General features: G+C 42.1%; 1 protein-coding gene across 1 annotated transcript in view; it reads left to right on the top strand.

The window, feature by feature from the left end:
* Window positions 1–17,700, top strand: part of ptprt (protein tyrosine phosphatase receptor type T) — a 440,070-nt gene that overhangs the window by 400,824 nt on the left and 21,546 nt on the right. Inside the window, exons 20-24 of the mRNA XM_064965460.1 lie at window positions 11,570–11,646; window positions 12,596–12,632; window positions 14,019–14,116; window positions 14,547–14,663; window positions 16,340–16,494. Coding sequence (XP_064821532.1) covers window positions 11,570–11,646; window positions 12,596–12,632; window positions 14,019–14,116; window positions 14,547–14,663; window positions 16,340–16,494 — 484 coding nt within the window. The remainder of the gene's footprint in view (window positions 1–11,569; window positions 11,647–12,595; window positions 12,633–14,018; window positions 14,117–14,546; window positions 14,664–16,339; window positions 16,495–17,700) is intronic.

Here is a 17,700-nt window from a genome sequence, read left to right as displayed (position 1 = left end):
AAACAGTGGAGTCTAAGACACTGTCATATTGATAGAGAACCCAATGCCCCAATTAATGTGATACAAGAAAAGCATATTGTCCCAAGGACATAATACTTTTTTATTAAGGGTTTAGATGTCACTGGCGAGACACTTCCTACAAGTGAAGGCTTTTAAATAAAACATTGCTCTAAAATGAAAAAGCTTGTCACATGCTGATAGCCAACAGGAATTATGATACATTTGCTGTTCGTCAAAACATTTTAATTTCATGGGCTTGTAATGGAAATTGTCCATCTTACTGCATGCTCCTCGTTAAAGTTTGGAAAAATCACAGAGTACAGTAGGTATCTTCATTTAACATAAGTCTGCCAAGAGCGATCGACAGTTAATTGTTAGACCCCAAAAATGCTTTTTAGAAAGTTTCACTCTGCGAACTTGAACAGTCACTGTGTAACAGATTGTTATCTGATCTGGAAAAGGGAAGCACTTTCAATTACATTTCTTCTTTGCCCCCCCACACTGTGTAAACATAAAGCCTCCCATATGGTCATTTATAATTCAGTAGACATTGCTACCAAAATAAACAGAGTTATTGGCAAACATTTACATATCAGAGACTGGAGGAATCGGTGGCGATCCTGTAAAGCAGAGCTGCCCACCGGAACTACTCAAAACACAAATCTTTTAGATTCCTTTCTGTTCTTTAAATTGTCTTTATCCTCTTTTCAGGAATAGTCCCTTGCTACAGTGTCATTTGTTTGGGGAGTTCTTAAAGCTAAGTACATACAGTAAAAACGCTCTTGGCAGACTTATCAGCTTTGCACACCCTTGGCATTCTCTCAACCAGCTTCACCTGGAATGCTTTTCCAACACTCTTTGAGTTCTCACTTATACTGAGCACTTATTGGCTGCTTTTCATTCACTCTGTGTGGTTTATATTTAATTGCAATGGAGTACTGGTTGCTATCGCTAGTAGGTGTTTTCAGAGAGGACCACATCATGTTGCAGTTGGATCAATGTATGGGACACCCTTTGAAATGAAGTTGAAGGAAACTTCACTGTCAGGCACATACAGTAGGCCTGGAACTTTTTTGGTATATTGTATTTTATTATTGATTTCTCAAGTAAATAGAACTTTGGTTTACAAGAAACTAGAGGGAGCAAAGATGTTTAGCTGTCAAGAAAATAGTATGTTCACATTGAAGGGTAAAGAATCAACATCATTTGACATTACAATGATATCGTCTCTTTCCGGGAAAAGCAATCGAGTAGGCTTTGCCTGATGCAATCTGATTCAGACATGAACCAATACTGCACTATTGTCATTGACTGAGGCAACAACACAACCCCCACTGAGTTATGAGTGTTGTGCGCTTTATTACACAAACTGTCACTCACGAGAGTCAGATTGTGTTTGGAATCATGCGTAACACCTTCAGTCAGAAGGTGTTGTGTGAAGGAGTGCTCCCGGAATGATAAGTATCCCAGTTAAGTTCCGTAAAAAAAGAGGTAACTGCCACTCTGGTGGCTCACCGGTAGTCGATTCAGTTCAAGTTGGGCTGCATATGTGTGCACGTCTGTCAAAGCACAAGCTCTTTGGAAGTCGCTCATATCTTAACTGCCATTTAATTCCCGGCACGTAACGTTGACGTATCTTCAGAGGTTCTCTTGAAGTCGTTGCCGTAGAAATCCCTTGATGTATTGACCAAAGACTGACGATTAGCATTCTCTTGACTCTCTACTTCCCCAATGTTTACTGAGTGCTTTTTTGCACCTGGCATTGATGTGAAGAAAGAAAGAAACTCTCAGGAAGCATTGATTACATTTCCACAAGACAAACAGGCTCCAATTCAGTGAGGTTATTAAATGCTGGGTGTTAACAACTATATGATGTAATTGGGTATAATTACGAATTATTATTATTATTAATAGGATGTAATTCATGCTTAAGCGCTACAATATATATGATTGACAAATTTATTAGACCTAAAAACATTCTTATTTAAAGGAACCTGCTGTGATGTCCCGTACTGTGTATGGCTGCCATCTTAAGAGCTCCGACCCAACTTTGCTATTATGTGATTATTTTGGTGTTTATCTTTACTTTGATTGCACGAAATGTATCCTTTATATTTCTTATGATCATCAAAAACTTTTGAACATCAGATCGTTAGTTACTAACCTCCATTTCTGCTTCAACTTCGAATCGGCTCTTTATGTACATCCGATCCAGTAGTGTAAAGTACTTTAGTAAAAATACTTGGATGACCACCTAGTAAAGACATCAACACTATGAAATAACGCATTTAGAATCATGTAAATTAGTATCCAAATTAGTTACAGCTTTGCACACTCTTGGCATTCTCTCAACCAGCATCATCTGGAATGCTTTTCCAACAGTCTTGAAGGAGTTCCCACATATGCTGAGCACTTGTTGGCTGCTTTTCCTTCACTCTGTGGTCTGACTCATCCCAAACCATCGCAATTGGGTTGAGATCGGGTGATTGTGGAGGCCAGGTCATCTGATGCAGCACTCCATCACTCTCCTTGGTACAATAGCCCTTACACAGCATGTAGTTGTGTTGGATCATTGTCCAGTTGAAAAATAAATGATAGTCCCACTAAAGGCAAACCAGATGGGATTGTGTATTTCCTGCAGAATGCTGTGGTAGCCATCCTGATTAATAAGTGTGCCTTGAATTCTAAATAAATCACCAACCGTGTCACCAGCAAAGCATCCCAACTCCTCAATGCTTCACAGTGGGAACCACACATGAGGAGATCATCTGTGATGGGCTGTCATTTATCTTTGCTTATGTGAGCTTTTCTTGCCATAATATGGACTTGGTCTTTTACCAAATATGGCTATCTTCTGTATTCCACCCCTACCTTGTCACAACACAACTGATTGGCTCAAACGCCAGAAGAAGGAAAGAAATTCCAGAAATTAACTTTTTAACAAGGCACACATGTTAATTGAAATGCATTCCAGGTGACTACCTCTTGAAGCTGGTTGAGAGAATGCCAAGAGTGTTCAAAGCTGTCATCAAGGCAAATGGTGGCTACTTTGAAGAATCTCAAATATAAATATATTTTGATTTGTTGAACATTTTTTTGGTTACTACATGATTCCATATGTTTATTTGTTTTGATGTCTTCACTATTATTCAACAATGTAGAAAATAGTAAAACATATATAGAATAACCCTTGAATGAGCACTTGTGTGCAAACTTTTGACTGGTACTGTATGTCGTTGACTGTTGCCAACTATAGCCCCATAGACTCTAAAACATGAAAGCCTTTAAGACTGGTATAACTCAGTTATTTTATACCCATACTCAAAATACATTTACCCAGTGAAAGATGGGCTAATAGAAAGACCAGACTATTGCAAATGACATTAATGCTATTTATTGGATCATGACCAGCATAGCACAAACCGAAGCCAGCTGACCGGAGCTAACAAACAGCTAACCAGAGCCAGCTATCCGGAGGTTATCTAACAATTACAATGTTCTTAAACATCACAGTTACAACATAAAATTTTCTAAACCCTTAGGATATTGTCAGGAGTGTCTTTTTCAAAAATAAAAATGTTCAGGCGTTAACAATTCATTTTTTTCTAGATCAAAGGAATGCACCGCCATTTCATTTTACACTCAACATGCGTTTTCTGTCTAGTATGAAGTTATATAATTACTATGTTGTTCAAAACCATTACATTCACTTCAACAGGCAAGTTACACAACTATATTGTGGTATTCAGTGTATTTTCACACTTTAAATGATGAAACAGGAGAATGTGGCTTCTCTTTGAAAGGTTCTCTCAATTATGAGAACACACAGGTGCAGGATCGCATATAGTCCCCGTGCAAAGAAAACAGGTCTTACTGCCCCCTACTGGCCAACAGTAGTATAAACACATCGAAATAGCTTTTCAGTAAAAGCATTCTTTCCCAATACAAAGAAACAATACATAAAAACAAACAAATACATTACATCACTGCACTCTCTCTCTTGCTCTTGGTCCTCATCGTTGTAAGTCACCTTGATTTAGCACCTGTGTGTTTCTTTATGAAAATATTTTGTGAACTCCATGACAGTAGCTAAAGCAAGGGGCTATAGCAGCACACAAGTAGACTACAAATGCATCCTGGGGTGGGCATGCCCTGAGCTCGTGAAGTGAGTGATACTGGGGTGAAATTGGAGCGGGCGACAAGGCAGACGCTCCAGCATTTGTGAATTCCCCTTCAAAGCTCCAGTGAAATTGGGCACGCTCTGCTCCAGCTCCGCTGACATACTCTGATCCTGACTGGTTGTATCACCGTCTGGTATTGCAACTGCACCACCCGCGACCGGGAGACCCTACAGAGGGTGGTTTAGACGGCCCCAGCCCATCACTGGGGGCGAGCTCCCAGCCATCCAGGATGTACAGTACATGCCAGGCGGTGTACGAGAAAGGTCTGAAAATTTGCGAACGACTCCAGCCACCGAGACATGTCTGTTTCTCCATGCTCCCTACCAGCAGGCAGTACCGGTGCCTCAAGGTTCAAACAGACAGACTCCTAAACAGCTTCTAATTCCCTGGCCATAAGACTGTTAAATGGCTAACAGCTACTGCTTTCTCTCTCCCACAGACAATCCACACTAACTCTATGCCCATCCACAGGTCTCTACCCACTCAAACACAACCTACACTGCTGCTAAAATTTAATTTGATTAGATTTATTACTCAATTACGCTGCTGTCCATTGATTGATTGCCATTACCATTAGTATTTATCCTGCTTCTGGTTACTTACTCCTGTTTACATATACAGTATATATTACCATGAGTATGTTCAGTGGGGTAAAAAAAGTATTTAGTCAGCCACCAATTGTGCAAAAGATGAGAGAGGCCTGTAATTTTCATCATAGGTACACTTCAACTATGACAGACAAAATGAGAAAAATCACATTGTAGGATTTTTAATTTATTTATTTGCAAATTATGGTGGAAAATAAGTATTTGGTCACCTACAAACAAGCACGATTTCTGGCTCTCACAGACCTGTAACTTCTTCTTGAAGAGGCTCATCTGTCCTCCACTCATTACCTGTATTAATGGCACCTGTTTGAACTTGTTATCAGTATAAAAGACACCTGTCCACAACCTCCAAACTCCACTATGGCCAAGACCAAAGAGCTGTCAAAGGACACCAGAAACAAAATTGTAGACCTGCACCAGGCTGGGAAGACTGAATCTGCAATAGGTAAACTGCGGGAGCAATTATTAGGAAATGGAAGACATACAAGACCACTGATGATCTCCCTCGATCTGGGGCTCCACGCAAGATCTCACCCCGTGGGGTCAAAATGATCACAAGAACGGTGAGCAAAAATCCCAGAACCACACGGGGGGACCTAGTGAATGACCTGCAGAGAGCTGGGACCAAAGTAACAAAGCCTACCATCAGTAACACACTACGCCGCCAGGGACTCAAATCCTGCAGTGCCAGACGTGTTCCCCTGCTTAAGCCAGTACATGTCCAGGCCTGTCTGAAGTTTGATAGAGATCATTTAGATGATCCAGAAGAAGATTGGGAGAATGTCATATGGTCAGATGAAACCAAAATATAACTTTTTGGTAAAAACTCAACTCGTCGTGTTTGGAAAAAAACACCTGTTGTATCAAATTTTATTGGTCACATACCCGTGTTTAGCAGATGTTATTGCTGGTGTAGCGAAATGCTTGTGTTTCTAGCTCCAGCAGTGAGGTAATATCTAAAGCTTGGTCACAAATGGGTCTTCCAAATGGACAATGACCCCAAGCATACTTCCAAAGTTGAGGCAAAATGGCTTAAGGACAACAAAGTCAAGGTATTGGAGTAGCCATCACAAAGCCCTGAACTCAATCCTGTTGAAAATTTGTGGGCAGAACTGAAAAAGCGTGTGCGAGCAAGGAGGCCTACAAACCTGACTCGTTTACACCAGCTATGGCTGGAAAAATGGGCCAAAATTCACCCAACTTATTGTGGGAAGCTTGTGGAAGGCTAACCAAAATGTTTAACCCAAGTTAAAGAATTTAAAGGCAATGCTACCAAATACTAATGGAGTGTATGTAAACTTCTGAGCCACTGGGAATGTGATGAAAGACTTAAATGCTGAAATAAAGCATTCTCTACTATTTTTCTGACATTTCACATTCTTAAAATAAAGTGGTGATCCTAACTGACCTAAGACAGGGAATTTTTACTATGATTAAATGTTAGGAATTGTGATAAACTGAGTTTAAATGTATTTGGCTAAGGTATATGTAAACTTCCGACTTCAACTGTTCATATGAGACGAGTAATGCAAAATGTGTTTAAAAAAAAATTGACCCGTGTTCCATTATTAAAGTAGCCAGTGATTTCAAGTCTGTGTATATGGCAGCAGCCTCTAATGTGCTAGTGATAGCTATTTAACAGTCTGATGGCCTTGAGAGAGAAGCTGTTTTTCAGTCTCTCGGTCCCATCTTTGATGTTCCTGTACTGACCTCGCCTTCTGGATAATAGCGAGGTAAACAGGAAGTGGCTCGGGTCTTTGTTGTCCTTGATGATCTTTTTGGCCTTCCTGTAATATCGAGTGCTGTAGGTGTCCTGGAGGGCAGGTAGTTTGCCCCCGGTGATGCGCTGGGCAGACCGCACCACCCTCTGGAGAGCTCTGCGGTTGCAGGTGGTGCAGTTGCCATACCAGGTGGTGATACAGCCCGACAGGATACTTTCAATTGTGCATCTGTAGAAGTTTGTGAGGGTTTTAGGTCACAAGCCAATCTTCTTCAGCCTCCTGATGTTGAACAGGCGCTATTGCGCCTTTTTCACCACACTGTCTGTGTGGGTGGACCATTTCAGTTTGTCAGTGACGTGTATGCTGAGGAATTTGAAGCTTTCCACCTTCTCCACTTCGGTCCTGTTGATGTGGATAGGGGGGTGCTCCCTCTGATGTTTCCTGAAGTCCACAATTCGCTTTTTTGTTTTTTGACATTGAGTGAGAAGTTATTTTCTGGCACCACACACCCTGGGCCCTCCTCTCCTTCTTGTAGGCTCTCGTCATTGTTGGTAATCAGGCCTACTACTGTTGTGTCGTATGCAAACATGATGATGGAGTTGGAAGCGTGCGTGGCCACTCAGTCATGGATGAACAGGGAGTATGCACGCACCCTTGTGGGGCCCCATTGTTGAGGATCAGCGAAGTGGAGGTGTTGTTTCCTACCTTCACCACCTGGTAGCGGCCCATCAGAAAGTTAGGTTGTCCGGAAGCAAGACGTTGGTGTCTGCGACTTGGCTGGTTTTCCTTTTGTAGTTCATGATTGTCTGTAGAGCCTGTCACATACGTCTCGTGTCTGAGCCGTTGAATTGCCACTCCACTTTGTCTCTATACTGACGTTTTGCCTGTTTGATTGCATTACGGAGGGAATAACTGCAGTGTTTGTATTCTGTCATATTCCCAGCCACCTTGCCGTGGTTAAATGCGATGGTTTGCGCTTAGAATCCTGTGCACATGGCGAATAAAACTTGAAAATTGACCCTTAGACTATCTAGCTTACAAAAGAGTCTAATATATCTTCCTACAGTATATTTTAACTGTACATTTATATATTTCCTATTGGGCAAAGACCCCCACCTCCTTGCTAATACACTTCCTTGGCTGTAATCCATTCCCGATCTGAATGATACTGTGCTTGTCCAAACATGGACTTCTCGTTGAATGGGGTCAAAGTCAACAGTTAGTGTCGTTGATGAAACACCCCTCAGGTACACCTCATGGCAGTCTAATCTCTGAACTGCAGAACAGGGTTAAACCGGATCATCCAACTACCAGCATGCGGCACAAACAACATTCTGTCAGTTTGACAGTGGAACCTCCAGGAGGTCTGACTTTTATAGGTTAAATCAACCCTGTTAAACTCTGAGCAATTGTTTTGGACCCAGTACCATGAAATATCATTTGAAAGCTACAGCCCTTGTCTTTTTGTAAATCAAACTCAAATCTTTCTGCTCGCAATTATCCGAATTTAGCCCCCCGCTGCCTCCACGTAAAGGCCATAAATCCCATATGCAATGTCGCTAAATTCACCAAAAGTGTAAACATTTAGTTTGCATTGAAAGGGTACACCTTGGTGGTCATTGTAAAGCAATGCATTTCCTTCTCCAACTTGTATGCATCCTCCACATGCACCGTTGATCTAACACAGATGTCTACAATAGGAAAAGTACATGGGAAAAGAGGTTTGAAGTTTCCTCACTGGTTTGTCTTTTTTGAGATAATTTGAAAGCCCTGATTGCTTGAGTGATTTTAAGATGTCAGGCTTGAAAATCTGAGTAGCCATTATGGCACAATGTCTCACTACCCAAACCAGACACAACTGGTTTCAAGTGGCCAAGAGACGTCATGTGATCTCCTATTGCTATCTCGTGGACGAACTGGGAATCAGATAGAGGATATATTTACATCAATAAATAGGTAGAGACTTCAGCTTTCTCCTCATGTCATTCCTGCAATATGAAAAACGACTTTGCACAAGCCCTGCACTTTTAAAATGGCTGTGTTCCTATGGGAATTTGCGCATGCGTCACCATTAGGTCATATGTGTTTGTAGGACTTTTGAAACTTTATGAAGGTAGTATACAATATTATGTGTGGTTTAGAAAATGCTGCCAGAAGGCGTAAGAGTTTAACAGGTTATAGTCCATAATGCATTCAGCCACGTTGACAGTTTAGTGGCAATCTATAAATTCTGTGGGGACAACATGGGCTTTAATGATTAATGGAGCTGTGACATACCATGCGTTACCGGGAGAAGGCAGGTCCCCTCGATCAGCAATTCAAATCCGATACTGTTGTGTTTTTAACGTGTCTACGTTTTCACTGTAATCCTTTCTCCATGACATAGACTGTGAAACGGAGATTATGATAATCTGTTGGTCTCAGTAAAATACAGGATTTGATAGACAATAGTCAACGACGATAGATATTTAGTGTACAAAATCCGATATGCCTCTTACTCAAGTTCATATGGTCCAAGCTGCTCTGCAGAATTAAAGTTTTAGAAAAGTTAACATGCCCCTGCAGGCCTGCACCAAACTTTTACAAAAAAGAGTTCAGCTGAGGAATCAGTAGCATAAATCAGTAATGAGTTCACAAACCTTCCGTTTGAGGACTGGGCGAGTGATGTCTTTATTGGGATTGTGCTTGAGGCGTGTGGTGCTTAAGATGTATAGGTATAGGTATAGCCTGGAGGCCTGCACAGGGAACCCTTGTGTGGGCAGGGTCCTCTGTGGCGCCACCTTCACACAACCCCCTGCCAGCCCTCACCCAGTGTCCTGGCTCATGTGAGAGGAGAGGTAGGGAGAGGAGGGTCGCTCAGCCAACCAATGGAATTTAGTTTTTTAACTGTCATCACCCAGTAAATATAGATCAGCAAGAACACAACCGCGGAGTATAGGCTGACATCTCTGATACGCGCAGATATGAAGTTATCGTCCTCAGTACATGCCTTATTGGAATGCTCCTTGGCCTTTCATCAAGGAGCGTCAGATCAGTCAAGAAATGTGCTGCAGCACTCGTACATTTGCATATCACAGATCAAAGTGAGAAGGGATCAGTGTGTTACACATCATCCCATCATCATCATCACGTCCTTTTTTTCCTCCGCCACCACCATCGCCATCACTCCCTTAATTGCCAAGCAGAAGCCCTGTGGAGTCCAGCTCAAGATTTCACATGTCAAAATTACAGTAATGGGTCATGTGTTTGTAGATGTGGTGGTTGAAGTGTTGTGGAAATTAGAACCAAAAGGAAGAGAGACTGTAGACTCTCTTAAATCAACTACTTTATTTGCAAAAATGGAGCAGTTAACAATCACTCAATGGTGCAGAGTTAAGGGCCTAACGAACAGAGTTGGATCTCAGCTTTTAATAGAAAAGTACTACGTCTGTCTATGTGGCTGTTAGCAGATGTGTGTGAACAGGGGCGGGGAACATAGTGTGTAAAAGGCAAATTAGTTTGTCTGTGCAGATTAATATGGCACGAGGGCTCAACAGTCTAACTGCATTTGCCACAGCTCACACTATAATGTGCTCCTTTCTGCAAGTTTCCACACAGCTGAGTTCCTGCAGATAGTAAAAACAAAGGATGTGTTACATGCTGCGATCTTAGCTATACGTCAAGTCTATAACTAAGTCAAACAAAGACAAGTTTGTATCAGGTTAGATAAAAACACTAGGATATAACAAAAGACAATTCTCTAAGTAAAAACAGCATAGCATGTCTAATTTGTTATTTTTTTCCCCCCACAGAAGTAACTAATTCAATCATGCAGTGAGATTAGTCATGTGCTCTGTGTGTACAGACATAGTTGCGCGTTTGGCAATTTCGAGATGGAAATCATCTCGCTGACAAGGTGATAAAACGCAGTACGTCTCTCTAATCCGTCCCATTAATTGAATGTACTATATAGAGTGACAATGCTCCTATGGTACCTACAAACATAGAAATAAGAACGTATAGAAAAAGCGTCTCCACTCAAGTCAATGATGGCATATTGGGTGGACTGGCAGCCATTTTAAGTGTTTCCATGCGAGGAAGTAAAAGCAGGAAGTGTACCCTTCAACCTGTGCTGTGATTTGTTGAGTCAACTCAGCTGACATTACAAAAAATACATTCCATTGCTTACGCCACATCAGTTGGCATCATTTGAATGAACATTCTACATTACCTTGGCAATACAGCATCAGTTGATAGAACATTCCAAAATACCGTGGAAATTATTGCATCACAATACCAGGCAGTCATTGCGCGTGTACACATGAGTTTAACAGTCAATTGCCAGGGTTAGAGCTTCCATGCCTGTTCTATTCCTTTGTATTTATATGCCTACAAAGACGTATTTTCAAATCAAATGTTATTAGTCAACAGGTGACAACCTTACAGTGAAATGCTTACTTACGAGCCCCTAACCAACAACTTTGGTGATATGTAAATGGCTACAAGAAATACAGATGAAAACTCTCTAGGTAGGTAGTGTGGTCTACAGTTCATCATGAGATACTCTATCTCAGGCGAGCAATAGCTCGAGACTTCCTTAGATATCGTGCCATTAAAATACTTTTGCCATTAAAATACTGCAAATCGGTCTCTCGCGCTAGGGTGTGTTTTGCATTAAAGCTGTGTAGGCTGCATCTCAAATGGCATCCTTTTCCCCGTACAATGCACTACTTTTGACCAGGGCCCATAGTGCACTACTTTTGACCAGGGCCCATAGTGCACTACTTTTGACCAGGGCACATAGTGCACTACTTTTGACCAGGGCCCATAGTGCACTACTTTTGACCAGGTCCCATAGTACACTACTTTTGACCAGGGCCCATAGTGCACTACTTTTGACCAAGGCCCATAGTGCACTACTTTTGACCAGGGCCCATACTGCACTACTTTTGACCACTGCCCTATGCAGGGAATAGGATGCCGAAGTCCTCAGACATTTGATGTTGAGGTGTAGTTGTGTGAACCTTGAATGGGTAAATGTAACTTTAGGCCTGCTCTTTGTGAATTTTTGACCCCACAGATGACCACACTCGAGTCAGGCTGCAACTGCTGGATGGAGACCCCCACTCAGACTACATCAACGCCAACTACATAGACGTAAGTATGGGGCGGCGGAGATGTGAAGGGGAATGGAATTTTTATCAGATTGCTTATGAATTTGACTTAATACAAGGTCTCATTTAACCTTCTGACACCATGTATTAGTAAGGAGATGAGACAGCATTTCACTTCATGACATCTTTACTAAGATAAAATCAAATATTGCATAGAGCATTACGGGTGCTGTAGTACATCACGCTACGAACATTACTATTATGAATGGTCAGTGAAGACTGATTATGCAAGGATGGACTCAAAATATGACACACCATCGTCACACAAACGGCGATAATATATACAGTAGAAAACATATACGCTTATTACGAGGCAATGTGCCTGTAACATTGACATATCTGCTGCAAACACAGCATACTGCATCTGAGCATGCATTTGCTCATCTTCGGATGAAAGAATTCTGCATTGACATAACTACCATAACGACAGTGTAGATATGATTGTCTCTATTATGCTGTGGGGACTGGGAATGCCCTGTACTCCGAGAAGCTGCATCAGGACAAGTCGGCATTATAGCTGTGTGTATAATCATATCATCGAGCCCCATTTCCTCTAATAAAACAATTACTGGGTGGATGTGCCAAGATCCGCTGGTAAAATGTATTGTTATACCCAGCACTAGGAGCCTCAACTGTGTTCATTTTTTATTTATCTCATAGCGGTTGTAATAGTAATGAATTTGTAGAATTTGTTTCACGCACACATTCCCACTTGATATGGTGAAATGGCAATGTCCTATTAAGGATATGAAATGTATATACTATATTCATTTGAACTAAGCATTCTGTCTCGATGGAACAATATGATAGAATTTCCATTTTGGCAGATAGGAAAATGAAGGTTCTCTGATTTGATTTGATCTGATTTGAAAGGACCTTGAGCTGTTACAGTACGCCTGGGGGTTTTCTTTTTTCTCTTCTTCTTCTCACAGGGGTATCATAGACCAAGACATTACATCGCCACACAAGGTAATTAAATTGGATGAAGTGGGAGGGCTGGTAAGACGCAAGACACCTGGAAAAGTATCCCCAGACATGGGGGAGGCAATTACTCAGATGTAAAAAAAAAATATATATATATATATATATATATATATATATATATATATATATATATATATATATATAATAATACTCTTAAAACCAATGACAAAAATGTAACACCCCATTCCTTTTGTTCCATAACAAACTGGGGCTTATCTTTAACTGATCCTGGGCATGGTTGTGATTTGGATAAGTCGCTCTCCTTCTTGGATAAGATAAAGGGCGCGTTCCTCTGCTCAGACATTGCTAACACCTGGATATGTATGTTAAGTATCGGGCTAACCACGTCTTATAAATCTGTCAGTCAATGACACAGTTGATGACATGGCACACAACGATTGGTTGATGCATGCAACGTCTGAACAGCGGAACGCGACCAAATAATGATGAGACAGTGATCTCTGAATATTATTTGGGAAGTATAACTGCACTGGGAGGTCAATGGGGGCTCTGGTCAAAAGTGATATACAATATTGGGGATACAATGTGCCATTTCCGGGGATAGGGTATCATTTTAGAAGAGGCCTGAATGACACAGTTTTAACATTATGCAGGGAAGAACGACTGCCCCCTCTCATTGACGCCACAGAAGTTCAAAGCCGACCACGGTACTGCAGGCATTGTTAGCAAAAAACAGGATCCCCAATTGTGAATGGAAAATGTGCAATCTTTGTTGTCAATCTTCGTGTAAAAAAAAGTATAATTCAAAGACAATCATGGTACCAGTATTTGCTTCTGATACACCAGCTGTATGTTCTTGAACCGATTAATTTAAAATCACAAGTAATAAGGATTATTTAGTTTCTGCATCATGCAGTACCCCAGTTGGCCTTCAACTTAAGTTACTCAATGAGATGGGGCAACACTGAGCTAACCTGCAATGTCACTTCCTGGAGCAGCTCAAACTGTGTATGTTTTATGTCACCACGAGTCTCCATCTTTACTGACTTCATTTGGCTTCAATTCGGTGCTTCTTAATCCTGGTCCTATGGACCCAAAGGGGTGCACATTTTTTGTTTTTGCCCTAGCACTTCACACCTGATTCCAATTGTCAACTCATCATATTTGATGATTTGAATCGGGTGTGTAGTGCTAAGGCAAAAACTAAAATGTGCACCCCTTTGGGTCCATAGGACCAGGATTAAGAAACACTTGAGTCTTCGCATAGGAATGAATGGTACAGGTGATCGATGGCTTTGCCTATTCATATATAAAGTCATTGCTCCTATGTGTACTTCCTGGTTCCTGTTATGACATTATTTCTGTCCAATCCTTCTTGATCTCATCCTTGCTCTCCTTCTCTCCTTCCAGGCCCCATGCAGGAGACAGTGAGAGATTTCTGGAGGATGATCTGGCAGGAGAATTCCGGCAGTATTGTCATGGTTACCAACCTGGTGGAAGTGGGCAGGGTGAGTTCATCAAAGAGGATTTGAAAGGTGTTAGAGCAAGCGGCTAAGTTCTTATACTGAATGGATTTCTGTGCTGTTTCTTTCCCCGCTGCAAAAGCCAGTTGTTTAATAGATCAGGGTGTGTCAATCATAGCTCGTATTCCCCTTCCCTTCCCTACACCTCATACCATTACTGTTCATAACAAATAGTTAAAACAAATCAACATCAAATATGTGATGACAAAATTCAATTCAATTCCATTAAATCAGGCCTCTTTGTATGTATTATATGCTATCAACTCCTCTGATTGGTCCTTTAATGTTATGTTTAATAATATTATTTCTGTCCATTTCAGGGACCCCTTTTGGCTCAACAGCACCTCCAGAGGCAAAAGTCCCATATAGCCTCTGTAAGAGACAAAGCACTGACCATATATGTTTCTCTGCCCAGGTGAAGTGTGTGAGGTACTGGCCTGACGAGACCGAAGTGTACGGAGATGTCAAGGTGACACTGATCGAGACAGAGCCTCTGGCCGAGTATGTAATCCGCACCTTCACAGTACAGAAGGTACACAGACTAAGTCAATAGCCAGGCTTGCTTGTTTAGTTTTCATTCATTCCAATTTGCCGGATTAACATTGTGGTTGACAGCAAGGTGAAGCAATGTTGTCCAACTGGGAAATGAGAGTATAATTGAACACTGGTAATCAGTGAGGATTTGCATTGAAAGAAGCACAATACAGTTGGGATGCAGGATTCCGTATGCGACGCTATTGTTCTGTTGGCTCCCTTTAAAAGGGAAATATCAGAGGAACAGTCACGAAACTAGCAAGCATTGATAGGCTTGAAATGCATCTTTCTGTGGCTCTGTGAAAGCCGCTTAGGCAGACAACACGAGCTAGTAGTCAACTAATTTTGCAATGCTTTAATCCATCGGTTTTGCAAGAAAGCTAAAGTTCCTTTTAACCTGCTCACACTCTTCATTTGAAAGGGAAACGGGACATTGTCATTACAAAACGCCACCATCACACCACAACCTTAATTCCTGTGCCTTAAAAAGCAGTGCACTGTGATGGCCGGGAATCACGCTTCGGATGCGTATGCGTTCAAATAGAGCGTATTAAATTGTTTTAATTGCAGAAAATAATGAGTTCTGAAATTATGAAAAGCATTATTAATGATGAGTCCAAGGGGATTATTTTACTGCACCACGCAGATTAGATAGATCTTTAGGCCCGCACACACACACTCTCACTTTAATCCATTGAGAATATGTTAAACCAGAGCCCACTGGTTTGGCAAGCTTAGACACAGTTTACCCCCGCTTTACACTGTTACACTCCAATGCACTATTAAAGGTGGTATGTGTCCATACACTCCAAACAGTGAAGGTATTTTAACTGCGCTATTAAACTGTTATGTGGGTTTTGCTGGCATATCAAAGCTGGCAGGCAGGGATTAAACAGCTCACCAACCCGAATGGCAATTAACCGCTTAGCATTAGCACAGGGAGTGGAGGTGTGAAGCCTGTGATTATTATTACTACTGAAGCCCAGCGCTCTACTGTTCTGTAAATGGCCTTATTCCAGTTTCCGCACATCCACTCCCTTTATGTGGTGCTGTCTTCGCTGATATCCTTATTGAAGTGGGTTTTTAGTATCATGCCACATGCCTTTAAGAGTGAGAACCAGTTACTTTCTATTCTGCCAAGTTCACATTGCCATGGTAAACATGAGCTAGGCCCTACCTACCTTCTTTCCCAATCTGTGATTTACTGCATTTTGTGGCTTAGTTGTTTCCCATCTTAGATGTTTACCCCATATTGATTTCGGAATGCAATTTGAACATCGAAGGAAAGGAAATCAATAGGCCTCCAGTTATCAAATCACCTTTTGTTTTGTTCCCCTCAATACTTGCCTGTATGCTCAAGTCGTCATAATGTATTTTCTTAAAATAAACAAATCGATAGCTACTGTATATTCAGTTGTTGAGCCGGAATGGGAGCCCGTCAGATCTTCAGTTTCCAGGAAGTCTCCATTTTGTTTAGTCAGCCCGCAGTTTCCAGGAATTCCAGGAAACTCAGACATTTCTAACTTGGAAACCTGCTGTAGAAAGAGGAGGCCCAAGTTTCCCACTTGGAAAGTATCAGAATCAATCAATAGGAAGCTCTATGACAATAACTTATTAACTTCCAACGTGTCATGTATTTGTCTCCATTTAAGCCTCCATTTTGTTTCTTCTCAGAAGGGCCACCACGAGATTCGAGAAATCCGTCAGTTCCACTTCACCAGCTGGCCTGACCACGGGGTACCCTGCTATGCCACCGGCCTCCTGGGCTTCGTCCGCCAGGTCAAGTTCCTCAACCCGCCCGACGCTGGCCCCATTGTGGCCCACTGCAGGTACGTACTGTCCACACCGAGGGGGATTGTGGGACATAACACAGGACTCCTGGGATGACATATTTGACACTCAGGGCTTTTGTCTATGTATTTATTTATACTTTATTTAATCAGAAATAACAACAGTAGCTAGCGTCAGGTAGCCTAGTGGCTAAGAGCATTGGGCCAGTAACCAAAAGGTCACTGGTCTGAATCACTGAGCTGACTTCGTAAAATAAATGTGTCTTTGAGCAAGGCATTATTACTCTAATTGCTCCTGTAAGTCTCTCTGCATAAGAGCATCTGCTAAATGACAAAAATGTAGCTGGGAGCCTTCACGTACATTTTTAGGTCAAAAAATGAATGAGCGAGAGCGATGGGAGACTAAGGCCTCTCTCTCTTGCTCCTTCTCTCATCTACCCCTCCCCAGCCCACTCAAACACCCACCCCTTGAAACAGAGGCATTGAGCTCAGACAGGTGAAGGGGGAAGGGTGGGGGAGGCACGGGGGAGTGGAGAAGAGGGGAGGGGAGAGAGGGATGGAGTGCGTGAGCGTGCACAATGAGATGTGACAGGGAGAGGCTGCTAAATGGCACAATGCAATTTTACATTTGGCTCGGGTCTCTCAAAACAAAGCAGATGTGACTAAGACATTTTCAGAGTGGATTAGCTCAAGTGCCAATCGCTTCTCTTTCTGCTCTCATGAAGCATTGGGCGCCTTGCTCCCTTTAATACCCCCGAGGACGAGATGGGGAAAGACGATGGCAAAGTTTATTACCGCCACTTTATCTCCTGCCCCTTATCTTCGCCCACTCATTGATGACATTAACCTTTATGAACCACCTGTCGCAGGAGAGTGACCTGTCTTTATCTGTCTGTCTGTTTTTCGGTCTCTGTCCCTCTGTCTGTTTGTCCCTCTTTTCTTCCTAATAGGCATGGCATTTGCATCCCTGTAGCAACCCACTATATTTAACCTCCCTGTACCTCTCATTCAGTACATCGTCGCTTTTCCACAACCCAAACCATGGTCGGTTCGTGTTCTCCTAAAAAAGTCAGCCTGGTTTTTGACGTACAACTTCCCGATTGCTCCCCAACCTCAATTCCCCCATTGAGGATGGACAACGAATGTCCCATGGAGCTGCCTATAGGTTGGCAGCCATTCCCCCCACTGAACTGAACGATAGATGGAATGAAGGACAACAGGATGAGCTTTGGCCCGCAGAGCGAA

Source organism: Oncorhynchus masou, chromosome 5 (genome assembly GCF_036934945.1).
Source record: "Oncorhynchus masou masou isolate Uvic2021 chromosome 5, UVic_Omas_1.1, whole genome shotgun sequence".
Taxonomy (NCBI): Eukaryota; Metazoa; Chordata; class Actinopteri; order Salmoniformes; family Salmonidae; genus Oncorhynchus; species Oncorhynchus masou.
This window is presented reverse-complemented; position numbering and strand designations above follow the sequence as displayed.